The following is a 22,446-nucleotide window of genomic DNA, read 5'->3' as shown; positions in this document are numbered from 1 at the left end:
GGTGGCCGGTGATATCTTAAAATCAACCTGAAAATCATAGCCCTCGCTGGAAATCTGGGGAATTTGTCCCCTTGAGTTGAAACTACATCCAAACTTAACCAAATCAGGCATGCAGTGCAAAACGTCTCTAAACAACTTAAAGAACCTAACTAAGGTGTTTTCGAGACTCACTTATACTGGATTCGACGGAAAATCTCGCCGAGGAGTCAAGCCGCGACAGAGCTTGTCATTTCGTCGCATCGGTTTCGATTTCCAAAAAGCAAAAGGTAATGGGGAGTCTGCACTAAGGAGAGGAAGGTGACGCTGGTAGTTGCCTCATCGGAGATCGCCAGCTCTGTCGCCGTCATTGCTTATGTGCTTCTGTGTCAAGGAAGAAGCCTAGAGGGAGAGACAGAAAGATTGTGAGAGAGCGAGGGTGGCAATGTAGTGTTTGGGTGGTGGCAAGGTTCACCGGAGTGGCTAGTTAAATGGAGATGGATGCTGCGGTTTTTTGTGCAGTGAGCACAGAGATGGTGAGGGAGATGATAAAGAAAAATGTGAAGAAGTAGAGAGAAGATTGCGTGAAAGAGGGAGACGGAAGAGTGATGGCATGTAAAGAGGAATAGAAGCATGGGGAAGGGTGAAAACCCACATGGGTGGGTCCCACGGTACACAAAAACCGATCAGAAAATTTATAAAATAATTATATACATAACTGTGTCTATACAACAAATAATTATATATACATGAGCAGGTAGGAAGGGTGAAGACCCACGTGGGTGGGTCCCTGCTGTATCAGCCTGCTAGGAAAGTAAAATGGGAGAAGCCTTTGGCTTCTAGAATACTCCCTCCCAAAATTACCATTTTGCCTTCTAACTTTAAAAATTCGTAACTTACTCGTTCTAACTCCGAATTCACATCCGTTTATGACCACGCGTTCATTAAGATAAATATTATTTAAATATAATATAATATTTATCACCAAGTGTCTTGAACTCGAAGGTCCCACAAAAGATGAAATTACCCACCATCTTATTTGTTTTCCAACGAGTTCCACATAATCATACAAAAATGAATAACCAAATCATACATCTAAAAATACGTAAGGTATTACAAATAAATTACGTACATTTGTTTTATAGGTACTATGGGTACATTTTCATAATTTTGTTGACATTTGTACATTGATTTATATGGTAGGATGTGAGAATAAAATTGAAAAAAAAAAGAGAAAATTGCATGAACAATATGTGACAACTATTAACATGTATGTACAAAACCAAACACGACGTTTGAAAATATTGATGACTTAAACAGTTAATTTCCAGAAATATAGAAATATCAATCACTGTTTTTCAAGAATTGTGGTCCATTTATTTAAATGCAATGGCACCTAACGTAATTTTATTAAAAAAAAGGGCTTACGATAATCTAAATGGTGCCACATTTTAAGGAGCTAGTTTGATCAAAAGTCTAAAACACACAAATGTCAATATAAATGCCTCACTAATAATTCAAGTTGATTGCAACTAGATATTTTCACAAATTGTGAATAGGGAAAAATAGTTGGGAATAGGAAAAAGTAAATGTAAAGAACAGAAAAACATATTTTTTTATTTAAATATATTAAAATAGACGGCACAAAAGCCTTTATTGTATCTGTTTAAATATATTAAAATAGAGGGCACAAAAATTCCATCTCTGACATGCAAGCTGGACACAATGTTTTGTGTTCAAATTTTAATAGGTACAAATACCTGACACAAACTAATGTGCTTTTATGTTAGAGGGCACATTTGAGGTATTTTGGTGCTCAATGGAATTTAAAAAGTACAAATATATATTTGTGCTCAATGAAAATGAGAAGGGCACAAATCAATTGTGTTCTTAGCCCATTTTTGTTGTAGTGCATCTTTCTCTCACCTTGAAACATATTAACGATTGAATTAGTTCATTGTATTCATATAGGATCAAGGAGTGTATCTGTAAAAAATCATCAAAATCGGAGTTAAAACTACCGTTAAATCGTGATTTTTCGTTTATAACCGTCGAAAAGTTTTGTCCTTTTACTTAATCTTTGAATGTTTGTTTTTTGCAATTTTTGGCATATGCGATCTCAAAGTATATACAAACAAGTTTGACAGTTCAATCATTGAAACTAGTTTCGTAGAATGCGTATCCCATCAAAATAATAGATTCACTAACACTTGGAGTTTATTTATACTTCCATTAACTATAACATAAGATTTTGTGGTATCCACTAGTGTAAATATTTTAAATTGAAGATCGAATTAGTTCATTGTATTCATATAGGGTCAAGGGGGTAGCTGTAAAAAATCATCAAAATCGAAGTTAAAACTACCATTAAATCGTGATTTTTCGTTTATAACCGTCGAAAAGTTTTGTCCCGTTACTTGATATCTGAATGTTTGTTTTTTGCAATTTTTGGCATATGTGATCTTGAAGTATATCAAACAAGTTTGACGGTTGGATCGTTGAAATTAGTTTCGTACAATGCGTATCCTATCAATTTCAATGGTATATATATTTATTAAGTAGATTTAAATTTATTTATTTTGTACATATAACACTTAAGAAATTTAATGGTATGTATATTTATTAAGTAACTTTGAATTTATTATTGTAGTTCGGATCGGGTTTTTGTTAGAAAAATATATTATTGTGGGTTTTATTTAAAAAAAAATTGAATTTGAAGGGAGTAAAGTCACATTTTCAATATATTTTATAATATTTAAAAATAAAATAAAAAATACCTGGCGCGACGCCACAATGTGGTCGTTGCGCAAAACCATTTTGCATGATGTCAAAATGTGTACCTGTGTCGCGCCATGTAAAAAATTGGCGTTTTTTTTTAAATTTTCCCAAATGGAGGTGTAAATCGTGCAATTGAAAAATAGTCGATCTCTCTTCCCTCTCTCTCACTCGGTCTCTCTCTTCTTCACGTAGCTTCCTCCTCATTGCTCATCCTCATCCTTCCTCCTCATTGCTCATCTCAGCTGGTCCTCATCCTCCTCATCATTCCCTCTCACTCATCGCTTCTTTCCATCGCTCATCTCAGCCACTCCCAACTGCAAACCGTGCCATAGATTCATCTTAGAATTAGGTATCTATCTTTTCTTAATTCTTAATTTTTCTTCTTTCTAAGGTTAGAATCAGGCTTTAATGCCTTAATTTGAAGATTTTGGTATTGTAATTAGATTCAATTTGGAAAATTAAATTAGAAATTGGTGGTTTTAGTGTTAAATTGAATTTTCGGGTTAGGATTTAATACTAGTGAAGTCCTTCAATGGTATTGGTGGATTCTTCACCCTCTGCAACCAGCCATAGATCTCACCATATAATTTATCAAAACTCATTTAGTTATAACACACAAAAGAACTTTAAGTTCCAAGTATGAACCTTCATTTGGTCGAAATTGAGAGGCAAAACTTAAAGTTTTGTAATAGTTGAGGAAAATTTTCTAGGCAGTGACATTTTTATGTGATTTAAAATATTCAAAACATTTCTATTGCTTGAAGAATTTGATTTGTTATCCAAAAGATGTGTATGTTTCCCCCTCAGTCATTTGGCACACTTCACTTTTCGGCGTTTTTGCTCTAGAAGAGTTGCATAGAGTTCAAGTCTCATGTAGTTTTTTTTTTTTTTAATGAAGTTTACATTGTCTAATTTCAGCAGATAGATTTGAGCATCGGTTTCAGGGATATTGTGTGATTTTCTTATCTTTTGATTTATACAGGAGAAATTTCCTGGAGGAGGAGGAGGAAGAGATACCTTAGAAACTTTCAAGGAGCTAAAACAGTGTTGGTCTAAGCCATCTGGTAAGTTTTCATTGCATTTCGAAATCATTGGTAATTTCATATGCTGTTTATTGCAATGATCCGGTAATTAAGATAATATTTCTGCAAGAAGATGAGCAAAAGAGGTGATCAACTAAAGGATGCACAACTACGAAGCTAAACATTACGGTTAAGGATCTTGATATGAATACCACTTCCATGTCAAGAAATAAGAAACCAAAAATTGCTGCTTTTCAAAATACATTTATCATCAATGGTCACCTAAGTTGTATCCCATTTTCTTTCACAATCTAAAGATGAAAACATAGGATTCATAGAGACTACTTAGACCCCAAAAGAATCTGATGCTTTAGTTCAACAATATATTCAAGAGGTTAATATTTTTGAAACAAAGAATCATTATCACGTTAGTAAAAAAAGCTTGATCAATTTCCTCGGGCCATGCAATTCCCCGCTGTATTCTTACCTGTTATAAGAAAGAAAGAAAAAGATAGAAACAAAGAATCATAAACAGAGTAGGGTAGTATAATCTCCACAAAAGTAGGGTAGTATAATCCCCTTGTGGCATATGGATTTTTTTCTCTCTTCTTTTCTGCCCAGAAAACATTGAATGTTGCTTGCTTTAAGATTGTAAATAACAATTAATTATTGCATTACGATGTAATGCACCTACATCCATAGCTTAATGACGAATTCACTTTTCTTTTCAATGGTGGTTAACTGCTAATTATGTTATGCACTTGGGTTCTTGTTGCATTGGATGCCTGGATTGTTGTCATGGATTCTCGGTGAGGTAGTCGCATGGGATATTTAAATTGTAAAGGTCTTCAACCAACCGCTGGCTAATGAAGAAGTCGACTAATTATATTGGTTAACCTTTCATCCAGAAAACCTTCTGGTTTTGGTTCTTCTCTTTGGACAATGTGTCTAGTCAAGCTCCATTTAATTGGAGTCCATACTTGCAGGGTCTCAGAGTGAACTAATTTTGGTCAGAGAACTAGGCTATCTAGCCACAGTCTAAGCATATAGTGTGGTAAACTCTAGTATTAGCATGTTCTTGGAATAATTTCATATTATAATCAAAGTTGTTTGAGGTCTTCAAGCTTCTTACACATGCTATCATGATATCTGCAATGAAAGACGACAAATAAAAATACGACAAATTAAATTGATTTTCATCATGTTAACTTGCGTGTTGTATGGCCACTTTGTTTGCTGCACTTATTTTAATAATAAAATATAAAATAGAGCTCAATTGCACATAGAGAAGGCATCACAATTGCGACCAAAATAATCAAGATACACATAAACAGAACATATGATCCCATTGGTTAAAAGTATAGTTGATATCTTTAATTAGTATTGTTTCTACTGTTGCACTACTGCTTTATATATATATATGAACAAATGCAAGAAAGGATATGATATTACTTTGGCTGCTAATTGATTAGTTTCAAATGCAAGAAAGGATTAGTTTCTAATGTTATATTTTTATGGTTCAAAAAATGTATAGATGTCGTAGTTGATCACTCGTCGTCGGAGTGTGACGAATGCTCATCTCGCATTATCAGCATCTACTGGTCTAGGCGTGAGTGCTCCATTGATTGGGGAGCCTACATCCCTTACTGAGGCTACTTCTACAGCTTCCCAGATGCCTATATCATCGACGTCATCAATGTTGGTTCAGCCGCTCAGTGCACGGCGGGCTCACTGGTGCCGTCGCGAGCCGGAGCCTTTTGATCACACTTCCTCGGCATCCAGAGTCAAGGATAGGGCCTTCCAGCCAGGTAGTTTTTTCTAATTCTCACTACGTTGTATTTTTTTTTTTTTTCATTTTAAAACTATTATTTTTATGATTATGAAAATTTGCTGGATTGTGAATGGGTGCCTCCTTTTCCAGATCAACCATAAGAGAGGTCAATGCCCTGAAGAAGGAAGTGACAACCCTAAAAGGTCAGTTTGTGGCCCAGGGCGAGTAGATGAGTATTATTGTACCGGCCTTACAGATGTCCGGCCTCCAAATCCCGATGGCAGCACCTGATCTTGCTCCACCTTTGACCTCCCAGCCACTTCGTCCAGCCGATACCCAGTAGCCTGATGTATCAAACTTAGAAGACTACTTGTAGTTTTTTATTTTTTTGTTCAGACATCTTGTATGTACATTTTCATATATTTTATAATTAAATACTTTTTCTTCGTTCATTAATTATTGTTTAGAATTTAATTACAATATTTATTAAAAAATAAATAAAAAATATTTTTTCCAAAAAAAAAAAAAACAAAAAACAAGGGTTTGCGTGACGAAGAAGTAACATGACGTATGTCCCTAAGTATTTTCGCGGTGCATGTTACTTCTTCGTCACTCAAGCCCTGCTTTCACTGCCTTGGCATGATGGTTGGCATGCAACGAAGGACATGCGTCATGCAAAGTGTTTTTTGTATTAGTGAACAGAAGCAGTTGTTGACATTGTTACTGCAAAAAATTCAGCAGCCACCACCGTATAGCCTGGGAACCCAACAGTCAGTTAGGACCGCCATCATGTCAAAATTTAACGTCACTTCTAACCGACGTAAGGTTAGATATCACTTTTAACCAACATTGTTTTTTTTTTTTTTTATATATTACTTTGCTTCTTGGTGGCAGATTAAGGGGACTAACCGACTTCAATACCCTTTTCGTGATGCTAGAAACGGTGTTGGTTCTCCTATCTGACATTGCACGATTTGATGTCGGATTTTTACTAAAAATCTGACAATAATTGGGGTTTCTTGTTGGTTTTTACACTAGCAGTGATAGCCCCTTCTGTAGTAGTGCATGATTGATCTTTCTCTACTTAACAGTTCGAATCGACCTTCAAGCAACTTAACAAAACTTAAATAGAATCTAACATAATAACAAATGGCTTTAACTGTTTTCCAATTTTTATTTGTTTTTGTGATGAAAAGAACATGTCATCAAGCAACAAGTAGATCGTTTGGAGCCATTCCATGCATCAGATAAATCATAAATGTCTTTTTGCATCGTCTGTTTTGTCGTTCAGGGCATCAGACATATCATTTGGTAGAGTCGTTTTGTCCATTCCAGCAAAGGGGCCTTCGTTTGAACTGCATTATAGAATGTCGTTTTCTTGTCTAGACACCAATATTGGACATTATTGTAACCTAACAGCCAAGGACTGTGTGGGATTCACATTACTCCAGTGACAATGCCTCATGTGATATCGAATATATATGTCTAAGATCACTTACCATCATTAGGATTCTTATTTTACAAATGGAGGTAATTTGACCTTAGCTTATGTTTGGCAAAGTTTTATGGCGATTTCATTGATTCAACTTCATGTATATGATCGTGATCACTTTGTTGAAGATTACAAAAATTTCATATCAGAAATCAACAAAATTAAATATGACTTATATTGATTTTGGATCCACATCGGTGTACGTTGTGCAAGTAGTAAAATGTAAGTTAGAAAACAATATCGGTGTGGTTATAGTAATGAGCTAATGACCCATCTAAAATCTTGACAGTGCAGCTAAATAAACCATTATTGTTCAAGATAAATCTGTATGTCATAAATACCCAATTACATATATACTATATAATTGTTGCAAATAAATGTTTATTTTTTGGTTGTCCACAAACATGTGTATTAGTTAATTTAGAGCAAATATACGTAATATGTATTTTGTTAACTTCATTTCCTATAAGAATAGGTAAACTTGGCTGTAGTGTATAAAAGGCAGCCCAAGATATAATTATATAGTAGCATAAGTTGTTTGAGACTGTTTTAAAAGATGATTACTGTGTAATCTGCCAATTAAAAATGTATCTGAGAGCCTCTAACAAAATAAAAAAAGTTCTAAACTTAATGAAGAAGCACTAGCTAGATGCTTTTAAATACTTTTTTGCAAAGCACTTGGATTTTAATTAAAAATTCAACATTTTTCCTCTTAAAAAAGGTGCCTATGAGAAGAAGTTCCAAAAATGGGATCTAATTTGATGGGATCACTATATATAAGCGAAAATGTGAAAATAAGTCATTTTCTTTTGAGTTTCTCCAAATAACAAGTGATGGGATTGAATTAACCAAGCAAATGTGAAAATTTGTTTGACTTATGAGAGTTTTAAAATAAGGCAAAAAACACACACATTATAATTTGATGGGATCATTATGAGGGACATTGGAAAACTTAGCCATATTTTTAGATTATTGGATTTTTAGCCATTTACTTTTCAAGATTTAAAAATATAGTCACTCGAGACCCCCTCAAACAGTATAGTTATTCGAGTTCACCCCTCGACCAGTGCTAAAACACCCCTAGAATATGTTTGAGGCGATGGTTAAAATTCCTTCAAGTAAAAAATTGGTTAAAAGTCTTTAGATAATCCGTAGTTTGGTGCCATAACCAAAGAATTATTATTTCATCTTAAACAAGTTGCCTCTCCCAATATTAAAAGAAAGCACAAAAAAAGTTTAGAAAATGAAAAAAATCCTTGCAAAATTTAAACATATAATAGACAGAATGTGTTGCATTGACTTGTTCGAAAGGTCCAGACCAAGTAAACACTAATAAAAAGCTGACTTCTACATGACTAGATACAACATGTAGTGATCAGTTCACGTACTGGGTGTGCAATATGTCAGCTTTAAGGTACACACAACAGACAAGCTAAGACTTGAAAACAAAATACAATTCTGCTGCATGCAATATTGCACTATATATAGTACAACTAGCTAGTAATAGTGCAAATAAATAATCGACGTTTGTTTGAAATTGAGAGGTTAAAATAAGTATAGGACCCAGAACCGTAGTACTACTCATTGGACAATTGAGATCTTTCACATCGCAGAAGAAGAACACAGAAAACACATAGCAGAAACTAAGACACCAAACAAGTGATTGAGAGAGAGAGAGAGAGAGAGAGAGAGATGAATGCAGATGCAGATGCAAATGCAGCAGTAGTAGTACGGCTTTTTAGTGATTTTCTGTGAGGGTGGAGGAAGACAGAGCACTGCGGGAGGGTGTGGATTCTTCTTTGAGATCAGTGGCAGTAATAGGGAAGAGTTGAAGGGTCTTGAGTGGTGGTGTAGAAGTAGTAGTAGTGGTAGTACTGCTGCTTGAACTAGTGCAACATGGGGATGGTGGGCTTACATTCATCATCATCATCATCCACTCATGACCGTACATACTCATCACGGACTTCTCCCTCTCCACCTTCTCTGGGATCTCCATCTTCCAGGTGTAGTTTATCAAGGCATCTTCAACTCCCACCTATGCCAATAAGGAAAAAAAAAATATAGTTAAAATAGCTTCAAGAAAAGGAAAATTAGTAGCAAAATGAGAGAAATTAAGGACAAGAATTATGTATTCTGGTGTTTTTTACTTGGTAAAAAACTTGTGTTGATTTTATTGTACACTTGTTAGTTAGAGGACAATAAAGATCAATGTCTTAGTGCGTGATACTCTTTTTCTTTCAATCCAAGTTGACTGTTCTAGCAACACGGTTTTATTGACGTCACAGTTTGTGCACCATGCATATTGTTATGTATACAAATTTGTTTCGCTCTTTAATGAAAATATTGTATTACCTTGAACAGAAAAATTGTTAATTATTCCTTTACTTTGTAAATTTAAGGGGGATTTTAGATATTAGGGTTTAAATAAGATGATTCTTAGATTCTTGAATCCTTCTTTTAAAAAACGTCACCATCTGCAATGAATTCCATAGGTTTTGCTATTATGTATTTACAAGCTTGCTATTTTTTCTTACCTATTGTCAGTAATGCTAGGTCAATTCTCAAATACAAAAGAAATTTCTATAATCAATTAACCCCATATTTATGGCACAAATACAATTCCAGGTTCAAGTGACTGGGGATTTCCATTTGTATGGTAAATTTTTGTTTGCACAATATTTACGTACGATAGTTTAGGTCCAATTAGTTTAGGTACAAATATTTTGCTCAGGACCTTAGTCATTAGTTTCATTTGTATGACAAAGTTTTGCATATATTAAACAAAAAGAGGTACGATAGTTTAGGTCCATTTGTATTAAACAAAAAGAGGTACGATAGTTTAGGTCCATTAATTTTGATGCAAATATTTTATGTTTATATGTTTGCGACTGAAAGATAACCGGTTACATGTAACATAGTAATAATAATAATAAAATAAAATAAATTGATTAATTTGAAAATGTTAACTTATATGATTATATCTAAGGACTATAATCAGTATATAATTATAATCTTATACCAGGCATTTATCTAAAAATAAAATTATTTAAGGATTAAAGTTAAGAGTTTTATGTTTACTCTATTACCACAAACACTATACAAACAGACACTGTACTTATATAGTTGTATATTTAATGAAGACCTAAAAAAAGGCAAGTACAAGTTCATTTTAGAAAAACAGTTTTTACCTTTCCATACTTCTCCTCTAATGTTTTTGTCTTATATGATAAATATAGTGGCCGATTTTTTTCGGTATGATATATAGGATGTTTTAGTCTGACAAAAAAAAAAAAAAAAAAAGGATTTTTAACATAAGAATTTTTTGCTGTTAGATCTTTAAAAGGGTGATGAATTGTAGACTGGTAGTACCAAGTTTAAATTTAATAATTTAGTAAATTTAATAAATTCCTTGTACTTCTAACTTTAAACAGTAATTAAGCTAAAACAATACTGACCCAAAGCAATAATAAGGTAATGATTTTAAACATGAAGAAAAAAAGAAAGAAAGAAAGAATATTCTGTCTTTCCACTACTGGTAAATATCTCATCATTGTGCATAAGTTTTTAATCAAGAGATGAATATATACGCACACATCTATATAATTATAACCTGAGGAGGAAGAAACCCAGTCGATGAGTAGTTATTGTGATGATGACAAGTAGAAAGTTGCTTATGATGAAGAGCAGAAGGGACAGGAGGAGGGGACTCAAGGTAACCAAGAAAGGTCTGCTGATTCAGCTGCTGCTCATAGTGGCAGTTACGGTAATTATGGTAATTATGATGGTGATAAAGTAATTGCTGCTGCTGCAGTTGCTCATAAAGCTTTTTCCTAAGCTTCTGTCTGTCCCTTGCCTTGTGGTTCTGGAACCAGTAAAACACATTTTTGCCCTCAATCTTGCCATAGGAAGAGAGCTGGGCAGTGATGTGTTGGATTTGAGAGGCATTGGGGGTTCTGATTCCAGCCCTGTACATCTCTTCAAGGAGCATCAGTTGCTCTGGGGAAGGGCACCATCTTGATGATGATGATGATGAGTTAGCTGCAGGGGACATAATCGGTTTTTCTTGAATTGTGGACTTGGTTTGTGGTAGCTGTACACAGGGAAACTAAAGTAGGGTTTTTGGTGTGGCTGTGGGGAGTGAAGGGTTGAAGTATGGAGAGGTATAAATAGATAGACAAAGAGAAAGTAAACACAGTGTTGGATTTTAGATTTACCATGAAAATAACATTCATTTGGTGGGAAGCCACACTGTGTAGACACAGTGTAGGACAATTTATGATTGATTTACATCGAATGAAAATCCAACACTTGCTCTCTAGCAAAACACAGTGGAGTAAATTAATCTCGTCAAAAATCAGACACAGACAACCTTGTCTGATGAATAAAAGTTGATGGCCGTTTAGATTTGCTTATTTATAGTAATTGTAAAGATAAGTTGATGAGTCAATTTCATATTATATATTTTACCCTATTCTTAGTATGTTTTGGTAATTATTTTGGTAGAATTCTGATACTTTGATTTATATTTTCAATATAGGATATTCGACTTCCTTTGGAGCAAAACATGATCAAACGGATGAATGTTGAAGTAATTCAAATTGGAGGACGTTCGTGTGTCTCTTGGCGTGTTCGTGTCAAAATTTAGGATTTTTCTACAAAGCGGTTATTTTCTGGTGATGGAATAAAGTAGCAGTGCGCAGTGCTGGAAAATAATGTTTCTAGGCTTAAATTGCGTTTTTAGAACTCAAGATGACCTCTCATGGGTTCGTAGCCTTCTGGAGAAGTGTTTAGAATATTCCAAACCTTAAATCCAACGACATTGGGCCGGTTTTGGAGCAGTTTAAGGGTCCAAAACGTGACTGTTCAGATTTTAGGCGAAATTTTCATTCAATTTAGTTTTATGTTTCCTATTTTATTATAGTATTTAGTTTCCTATTTGGATTGGAAGACCTTTTATTAGGAGGATTTAATTTCTATTAGGTTAAATAAGCTTGGTCGGTCCTATTCATAGGTTAACTTCTTCTCCGTGCGTTCTTGAAGAGAGGAAATTGGCCAAGCGTAGAAAATTTTAGACTTTTTCATTCAGAGTGTTTTTGATCTTTTATTATTCAATAAAGAACTTTGTGATTTCTATTATGAATATGCATAACTAATTTTCTTTTTGTTAGGGTGAGGCCACGAGCCTTAGCAAGAATATGTAGTTTCTCCTTCAATTTGCTTATGATTATATACATGTAGGTTTTCGAATTACCGATCCTTGATTTAAACTATCTAATTGTCTTGGACTCTTAATGCTTGATCACGGAATTGGATCCTTTCCGAGGCAAGCCTCGAGATCCTCCTGATCGGACAACGCGTGCCGTTGGATTTTGATCCAACAGCTACAATTATTATAACTTTTAGAGGGACCCCCCGTTTGTAGCTATTGGATCAAAATTCAACGGTCCGTGTCGTCCTGTCAGGAGGATCCCGAGGCATTGCCTCGTAGAGGATCCAATTCCCTTGATCACCATTAGGATGTTTAGAAAAGTAATTTGATGCAATTTTCGTTGGAGGTCAGCGACTAAGGCTTCTTGTGATTAATATGTGCAAGTTTACTTAGGATGAATACTACGTCTTTAGGGTTGCATGGTTTTTCAAAAGGTTTTACAGAACTTAATGAGTCATGCATGTTTAGATTTGATATGAATACCACAGACGGATTGCATGTTTGATATACACTCTATGTTGGGGGTCCAAGTAGGCATATATTAGGAAAACCCAACATTCGAAATATGCATGTAAATGTCATAAGTAATTGAGAGAACTATATAGAATTGTTAAGGTGACGGCGGATCCCTAGTGTTTTCTTAATTTGATTTCTTCAAAATTGTTTCCTTTTTCTTCATCTTTAATATTGCAAATTAATTTACTTTTATTAATCAATTTCGATTGCAGATTAATTTACTTTTATTAATCAATTTCGTTTTAATTTAAGTAAGTCATAAAATCAATCATCTCAATTTCTACTTTACAATAATTAATTGAAATTCAGTTTACTTCAAATTATTTAATAATTCGTGTGGAGAACGATCTTATAAGATCCGTTTATACTATAATAACTTTGTCATTTTTACAAATTCTATAAGAGTTTTTAACCCTTAAGCATGTGCGGTAAAATTCCTATCATAAGTTATGCTCATGCATGGCTCACATCGATGAAAAGTGACTTCAGACACCGCCTTCCTCCTCCATGTATCGTTTGCAGCAATTAGTCACGTCTTGTCTCCTCATCCCTCATCATTTCGACAAAAAAAATTTAAATAAATCAAATCAAATCAATAGAATTTTGGGCTATAACTATTGAATGATAAGGGTATAACTAGGGTTTTCACAAAATGCATGGCATGGAAAGACATATAAGTCGACAATGTTACCCATTTTTTTCCGAGCTAGAAAAAGGAAAGAAAACACAGAGGCCTCCGCATTTTTTCTCTTCCTTCTTTTCTATGCACGGTAGTTGATCTCAGTTTTTCCACATTTCAGGGGGTTAGGTGGTCCAATTGCGTAGAAATAACTGGGAACTTAACATTTCAGGGGGTTAAGTGGTCCAATTGCGTACCAAATGAACACGTTCCGAAAATTAACAAATTCATAATATACAAAGTTTCCAAAAATAATAAAAGACAATATTAAAATGGCTTGTAATTAATTTGGACTAATAAATAGGAGGGAGCTAAACCCACAGAGATTTTGGTATATATACACACACGCACAAGCATATGGGCACACACAAAGTGTGTGAGAGATTTTTTTTTTTTTTTTTTTTTTTTTTTTGAAATAGACGGAGATAGGAATAGAGTAACAGAAAATGTGGGAGTGGGAAATTTTTTTTTTAATTTTTTTAATTAGAGATATGTTAAGATTACATGTAGGTGAGGTCTTGGAAAAAAAATAGCAAAATTTGGTTGTGTGAAATTACATTTATGCCCCATATTTCTTATTCATATTATGTTTTAATTAGAGGGTTAAACTGGTAATTTTATAGGATTTTGGTTGACAATAAGTGTTTTATTAATTAGTAGATATATATATATATATATATATGTGTGTGTGTGTGTGTGTGTGTGTGTGTGTGTGTGTGTGTATTTCTCATATTATAACTAGTCATGAACTGAAAGAAATAAAGAGAAAGTTATATACAACTGATTGCAAAGTAGAATCTCTTATTTCGTTGAGGGTCATCACATATGTAAGTAAAATATGCATTATATCTTTTTGGTAATTAAATACGTACAAATATATAAATTCAATAAGATGGAAACACGCAGTTAATAAAGAAGTTTTTACTATATTTTACTATATTTTCCATACCACCAAAAGAAAATTTTGCTAAAATAAGAATTTATCCATCCTTTTCACCTTTTAGCTAGTACATACATAACAATTAAGTAAGTGGTATTGGTATTCAAGATCACTGTATAGCTTCTTTGTCTTGATCAAAAGTTGCATACAGCTCTGGACTTCTTGAATTCTGAAATATGTTGTAAGCTTGGGTGGTTCTATTCATTTCTACTTTGTGGCTTTCAAAAAAAGAAATTAAAAACAAAAGAAATTCGATTCACTTGCATTTGGTGTACTGGGATTAAACTGATCATTATCTGACTTTGCAGATATGCAAATCCCTTGTCATTACTAGAAGTATTAACAGAATTTTTAGTAGATGAATGAATATGTATGATTCACATGTACTAAGGGATTTTTCACAGCTTGATCAGGCAAAAAGAAGCCTCACAGGTGCTTTTATCTTGATTAGCATATATGCATGCGTGTAATCTTGGTCCAGCATTTACCGAGGACTAAATATTATTAGAGATGCTTCAAAATAATTCACAGGTACTTGACTTAGAATTAGTTGCTAAATCTCAAAAGCCTAGATCCCAATTGATGTGTGAATGTTGCTTTTGTTCTACACATGTTGAAGGGATTTTTGGTATACTCCAAGGTATTATACATTTTAAGGATTTTAATTGAATTTCAACACATGATTTGCAGCCTTTAGGTAGCAGAACGATCAGAACAAAAACCCCAAATTGTTCTCTTTTAAATTAATGTTTCACACGAATTGAAAAGAAAAAAAAAAGAGCGTTGCTAGTATCAATTTCCAGAACCAAAATATACAAATAAATTTAGTATTTGTACTAGAACGGACACATAATAATAATTATTTTTTCTGAAACTGCACATAATTAAAACTAAAAGACCCCCTATTGCAATTAAAATTATTTATATTAGTGACAGTTGACCCTAATGTCAATGCTACTGTACCCTTCTTCTTTTATCTCACAAATATGGGTTAATTCCACAACTTCGTTATTCTCTGAATACTCAGTATTTATGATATGGTATAACAACAAAAAAGTTGAGAGAAAAAGTTTGATACAAGTAACTAAGGATGAATTATATCATGGCGTTCAAGCCAATTTTTTCATGACTGGCTATTTAGCAAACACTTTCCTCTTGTGTTTGATCCCAAATGGAGTGACCTCTTTATCACACACATCCAAACCATGCCACACATGGCGCGGCAAGTACCTGCGGAAGTAGAAGTAATTCGAGCTGAGATGGGAGTGAGACCCCTCCAAAACATGGACTTGTGCAAAACCAGGTCTCCAATCATCAGTTCCAGACAGTTTGAGGTAGAGGTAGCAGACCGGGGAGTCGACACATTGGCCCTTCATTTGGAACTCATCCACCACGCAAGCTTGAAATGGTTTTCTGGGAACATCGTCAAGGACGTCAGGCGCTATCGGATCCACCCTTCTTATGTGCTTGGAGTTTAGGTGGTGAACCACAATGTCATTAGAGTTTGTGTCACCAAATCTCAGCCTTATGTGGTTTGAGGTTTCGGCACCCTTTGTGCATGTTGTTTCAATTGTAACTGCGTACGTACAGTTTTCCTACATAATGTCAAAAGTGAGATTATTTATTTCATCTAGCTAGGTGTTATCAGTTAAATGTGGTACAAATACTTTTGATAAATTAGCTAAAATGATAATCACGAATCAAATCAATTACTGAGGAAATATCAACATAATGATCAAATATTGACGACATACAAAAAAAGTTGATCATAGATCAACAATTAAGATTTCAAAAAGCGATCATTTTTACTAACTTCTGATGTACTTTTTGTATGCAAAATAGTAATTAGAATGCTAATTGATTACCAAGCAAGTTTTCTAAGTTAACACTAGAAAAACAAGTGCATTCAGTGCAAAATAGAAGGCCAATCACAAAAATAAGGTTTCTATACTAACATGCATCGCATTATTCATCCACCACCAAATTAGAGGCACATGCACAATAACAAGCAAATTCTAGAATAATTTTCAATCACCTAGTGTGTCTATATGCATGTTGCATCTTCATCACCTTGTTTATTCTTGGTGCGAGACTTTCACCTCCGGCCAATAAAGCAATCAGAAGCACACAGCATATTAACAACGAAGGTCTGCAATTCTGTGTTGCCATGTGTTGTCCTTCTAGTGTGCTAAAACAAATCAAATCATCATTAATTGGCCAGTAAATGTTTTAATATCACTCTCAAGGTATTTACACAATTTATAGACACCACTCCAACGCTTCAAATTCTTTGCTTGGCAAACTAAGAAAGGCATATTCTTAAACTGTATATGCATGTGATCTACTAGATCATATTTCATGTTTTTTTTCTGTACATCTAGACGTATGAATCAGGTTTCCTTGACTTCTACTTATACCATGCATCTGCTTTTTTCCCGAGGTTGATTACCCGGGTATCAGAGCAAAGCATCTTTTATTAGTGCTATTCTCCTTTATATATAGTGGGTACACGCATTTTTTGGACACACATTTTGAGATACATGCCCACTTTATGTATTTTAACAATTTAACTATTTATCTTTTAGGTTTTTTCTCGAAGATTATCTTACCGAAAGCCATTCAAATCCGAAATCATATGACCGTTGCATTAAATGATAGTCATTTTAGTGTTTTTGTTTTTTTGTTTTTTTTGTTTTTTTTGTTGAACCATATCTGTCTATTTTCTTCACTACAAATGAATGGATTGGTAATCTTGAATTTGTTTAAATTTTTGCAAAAAACGTTCGGATTAATTTCTATTGCATGTAAAGGAGCCTTAATTTCTTCAACTTCAATTCATACCCAACTGTTATCTCTTCTCCCTTAACAAAATTGAAGAATTTTAATCAAGGGCAGAGTCAACCTGGGGCTAGGTGGGCTTCATCAGTTAGCGAAAATTGTCCCACCCCACCGAACTAAAAATTGTCTACACTCTACCTTGACTCATTTGTCCTCTAAAAATTATCCTTCGTCTCACAATAAGTCCGAAATCCAACTGAACATCCCTCACCCAACAATGACGAAACATTCAACAATCATCCCCATCTAAGCACTTCAAGAAATTGTAAGACTCATGTGAGTATCATTCAGTTACTTGGACGATAAGCAACTTGTTATACAAGTTGACCATCGACCTAATTCTAAGGAAATCTTGATATATGGCTAAAGTTTGGAGTCTTAATACACCGTATTTGGGAGGACTTGTGTTGACAACCATGATAAGAAACCTAATTGATATTAAAGAGTTATGGTAAATCCTAACTACTCTATAATAGGCGTATTAGTTGTTTCTGCACTCACTGCACCGGTTCCATCCTGAAGCAATAAACCCTATTTCATTGCGTGAACATTCTTGGCAATGAGTGGAGAAGACATCCTTCTCAAACTCTACCATCATGTCTTCCATTCCAGGTTAGAGTAAAGTTAATATACATGCATACTAGTATGTGTTGGATAAATATCAACATTCAATGATAAATTTATATATGTTAATAAATAATAAATGCAAACAACTAACCTAACGGAGTATGAACAATGAAATAATATTAAACATATAAACTGATGATCTAGGCTTGCGTACCGCAATGTCCTTGAAATAGATATTTCACCCTTACTCAGTGCTTGTAGCTCTACGGATGTCTGTTTCACCAAGATTCAACGATCAAGTCAGAATTCCAGCATCGGAAAACTTGACTTCTAGTGAATTTCTTTGTGGTTCTCTCAGTAAGAATGCTTTGGATTGTAAAAGGAGAATTATGTTTTTCTGTGTTCTAAATGCCATGCAGATGGATGTATATATATAATAGAATTATGCATGTTCGCAATAGGTATGAAGAAGGGATGCATCTATTGGGAGACATCTTCTCAGAGGGGTGTTTGCTCTCTGTGTTCTTTCACCACACTTCAAACTTCATCTGAAAGGATGAGTCTGTTGGTAAAAAATAAATAAATAATTAAATCTTAAAAATAATTAATTAAAGAATTTAATTATTAAAGCCTGAGCCCCAAGGCTCATCTTTTGATAATTAATTATATATTAATTATCAATTAATTAGTACACCCCAAAGCCCAAACCCAAGGTTGAGCCCAATTTTATTTTCCATGGTCCATCATTCCATTCACTTTCTATAAGGGACAAAGCCTTGTAAAGTGAGGAAACTTTTTGGTAGTAACCAATGTGGGACAATGAAATTCTACTCAAAATTTCCAACAATACCCCACATTTGAGTTGAAATTTCATTCAAACATGACTAATTCATTTATAACACCCCACATTTGAATGCAAATGAATGACTAGCATTAAACTAAGAGAGAATAGACGTGATATGCATCGGGTGAAGTATCTTTTGGACTTGAACTTACCTTAGTGAAAACATATCGGGTTTACTTGGTGACGCAGTGGATGTGGAAGATCTTGAACTGTTCACCGCAGTAGTAAACCAAGACAATATGCTACACACATATCATGTTTGCCACACGTCAATTCATACGGTTGTGTTCATTTTGGCCATGAACAGATCCCGGATTTCGTAGAAGCTTTAGAGAATTTAGCCATGTCAATTCTCATAAATGCAGCCCCATTTACTCCTATATATGTGACATTAATTAAGAATAGTCTGTCATATTCCTCTTGATAACAAGATATTAATGTCATTAAATGTACATAAAACATAACCCCTCAAACTTCAACTGACAACACACATTTTATCATAAGAATGGGTAAGTTGTGTGTTCAACTTTTGAATCAAACTCAACCAATTAGCCTGTTGAACCTAGACCATGGGATCTCCAATCAGCTAGGTTAGGTTTTCACCCAGTCCAATTCATTGAATTGGCTTGAGACTCATTCCCCTCGATGTAAATAATATTTGCTCTCTTGGTAGGCCTTTTGTCAAAAGATCAGCTATATTTTCCTTTGACTTAACATAATCAATGGATATTATTCCATTGGAGAGCAACTTCTTGAGTATTATGTCGACGCCTGATATGTCGTGACTTTTCATCGTATACATGACTTTTGGCCCTTGATTGTGCAGCTATACAATCACAATGTATACATATAGCAATTACAGGCTTTGGCCATACTGGAATGTCTTCTAGAAAATGTTTGAGCCACTCGGCTTCTTCTCCAGCCAAGTCTAAAACTATAACCTCTGACTCCATGGTGGAATGAGTTATACATTTCTGTTTAGAGGATTTCCAAGATATTGCTTAACCTTCCAAAGTAAAAATATATCCACTTGTCGACTTGGATTCTGTCACATCCCGGCCTGAGAAGGACCACTTCCCAGGCTCGCTCCACCACCGTAGCACGATATTGTCCGCTTTGGGCTTACCATTCCCTCACGGTTTTGTTTTTGGGAACTCACGAGCAACTTCCCAGTGGGTCACCCATCATGGGATTGCTCTAGCCTTTTTCTCGCTTAACTTCGGAGTTCCCATGGAACCCGAAGCCAGTGAGCTCCCAAAAGGCCTCGTGCTAGGTAGAGATGAGAATATACATATAAGGATCACTCCCCTAGGAGATGTGGGATGTCACAGATTCTGTAGTGTTAGAAATCCAATTAGCATCATTATAGCCTTCTACAATAGGTGGATACATTGTGTAGTGTAATCCGTAGTCAAGTGTATTTTTCAAATACCTTAACACTCTTACTAAAGCATCCTAATGCTCTTGTGCCAGATTACTTGTATATCTACTAAGCCTACTTACTGCATAAACAAAGTTAGGCCTAGTCGAATTCATCAAGTACATTAGACTTCCAATTACTTGAGAATATTCAAGTTGAGATATGGCATTGCCTTTATTTTTCTCCAACTTGCATCTATCATCAAAAGGAGTTATAGTAAATTTGCAATCAAATTGACCAAACCTTCGTAATATTTTTTTCTGCATAATGGGATTGTGTAAGGACATATCCTTCACTATTTCTCTTAATTTGAATTCCTAAAATGAATCGGCTTGACCTAAGTCTTTCATGTCAAAACTTGAATTCAACATTTTCTTTGTTTTGTTTATTACATCTTTATCACTTCCCATTATGAGCATATCATCCACATACAAGCAGACAATAACACAAGTTTTATCGTTACTCTTAATGTAGACACATTTATCAGATTCATTTATTTTGAACCCATGTGTCAATAAAGTATGATCAAATTTCTCGTGCCACTGTTTTGGTGTTGTTTAAGTCCATATAATGACTTAACTAATTTGCACACTTTGCTTTCTTGTCCTTTAAGCACGAACCCTTCAGGTTGTTTCATGTATATTTCTTCAAGTTCTCCATTTAAAAATGTTGTTTTTGCATCCATTTGATGCATATTTCACCACACTTCAGACTTCATCTGAAAGGATAAGTCTGTTTGCGACAACATGTCCCTAATTTTATGATTTTATTAATTTTAAATGAGTGAATTGACGAAAATGCCCCTGGAGGCCAAGGTGTTGACTTTCGTTGACCAGCATATTGGGAGACATATGAAACATTCTTTTAACGTATTCTTGTAGTACCCGACAATATGAATGCGTAGGCATAGGCGGAATAGAATTTTGAAGTTACGATGGAGATTTTACATAAGTACAAAGTTGAAGGGCATTTTAGTAATTTTGCTATTCTAAGGTAAATGGCTCTATTATTTCAACATTTTCTTTGAGCTTTCTGTCTGGTGGGACCCACCCACGTGCGACTCCCCACTCCTGCCCTATCCCGTATCCCATTTCCCCAGAAATATGGATCTCCCTCTCTTTACTCACCCAATTCCCTTTTGCCACCTCCCCTTATCTCCCACTATCTCTCTCAAACTCTCTTATCCGCATCTCTCTTCCTCTGCAACTAATCACCATCACCTGGAGTGGCGACGGCCACCACGCGCCACGCTAACCACCGCGTCTCTCCCTCTCTCTCTTGTCACTCTCCCTAACCTCACCCTTCATTTTTATTTTAAAACCCTCTGCCCTCTCTGTACAACAACGCCGAAGACCACATAACACACTCTCCGGCGAACCAAACAGCCAACCCAGCCGGCGAGTTCCAACTCCACCACTGTTCCCCGATCTTCTGTCTCTTCCTAAAACCTAGGAACGTAAACCACGAAATCAAACCAAAACACAAGCCATGCACTGCAGAGTGTTGCCACACTGTTCAATGATTTCCCGGCGAGTTTCTACCTTTCACGACCTAGGTAAGCTTTGAGGTTCCTCGTGTCTCTTCCTTTTTTATGTTTACTTCAATTTCTAAGTCGACGTGCTCGTTTTGGGGAGTTTGGGAAGCAGAAACAACTAGAACAGATTTTTCCCAGATTCCGGAGGAAATTCAGCGGGTTCGAGTCCCTTTTTCCGACCAACTCCGGCCACGGTATATTTTGATTCCTTGTCCTCTGAGCTTTGTTTTGATATATTGGAAGGCTAAGTTTAGTGGAGTTTTGAAGTGGTCGGAACTGGGTAGAACCCCGGCGGTTGCAGCGGCAACTGGCCGGAGAAGGAGAAGAAAAATAAATAAATAAATAAATAAAGGGCCTTAAGCCCAAACCTGGCCTAAGCCCAGCCTAAACAGTTGGGCCACTGTTTCCAGCTCAGCCCAGTTCTGAAATGGGCTCAGAATATTCTTGGAATATTCCTTGTGTGGACTTTTTTGGAATTTTCTCGGAAACCCTTCTTGGCTAATTTCAACGTTCCAAGTCTGTTTTTGACATCCATTTAGTAAAATTCCAAAGTTTTAACGTGGTTGGCCACTAGGGCATCTAAGTTGACTTTTAGGGTTAATCGTTGACTTCTTATAAAATTTGTTCTGGGACCCCTTTTAGCGTATTTCGACGCGTTGATTCTGAATCCACCATTCGTTTCTCCAAATTCAAACATTTTAATTGAGTTTTACTAATGATGCTTAGGTGCTATTACTATCGAATGCTTCGGTTTCCTAGCTCGAACGAATGTGATATCGCAAGTAATTGTGAGTGGGTATTTTCTTTGATATATACATATATTTATTTAGTTTCTATATATACATCTAATAATGAATCTT

The 22,446-nt window shown here is 35.1% G+C and overlaps 2 protein-coding genes across 2 annotated transcripts; both read right to left on the bottom strand.

Annotated features, from left to right (window-relative positions):
• Positions 1–8,316: 8,316 nt before the first annotated feature.
• Positions 8,317–11,204, bottom strand: LOC103948917 (WUSCHEL-related homeobox 3-like). Its single transcript, XM_009360006.3, has 2 exons — positions 10,650–11,204; positions 8,317–9,074 (listed from the first exon to the last, which is right to left on the bottom strand). Exons 1-2 carry the CDS (start codon positions 11,088–11,090, stop codon positions 8,778–8,780), a joined length of 738 nt encoding a protein of 245 aa, XP_009358281.1. The 5' UTR covers positions 11,091–11,204; the 3' UTR covers positions 8,317–8,777.
• Positions 11,205–15,267: 4,063 nt separating this feature from the next.
• Positions 15,268–16,600, bottom strand: LOC103948916 (embryo-specific protein ATS3A). Its single transcript, XM_009360005.2, has 2 exons — positions 16,454–16,600; positions 15,268–15,978 (listed from the first exon to the last, which is right to left on the bottom strand). The coding sequence occupies exons 1-2, from the start codon at positions 16,550–16,552 to the stop codon at positions 15,517–15,519; spliced, it is 561 nt and encodes a 186-aa protein (XP_009358280.2). The 5' UTR covers positions 16,553–16,600; the 3' UTR covers positions 15,268–15,516.
• Positions 16,601–22,446: the final 5,846 nt, after the last annotated feature.

Source organism: the organism of the source record quoted next, unplaced genomic scaffold (genome assembly GCF_019419815.1).
Source record: "Pyrus x bretschneideri cultivar Hongxiangsu unplaced genomic scaffold, Pyrus_bretschneideri_v1 Contig5, whole genome shotgun sequence".
In the NCBI taxonomy this organism is placed as follows: Eukaryota; Viridiplantae; Streptophyta; class Magnoliopsida; order Rosales; family Rosaceae; genus Pyrus; species Pyrus x bretschneideri.
The sequence above is the reverse complement of the archived record's forward strand: the minus strand, read 5'-3'. Positions and strand labels throughout refer to the sequence as shown.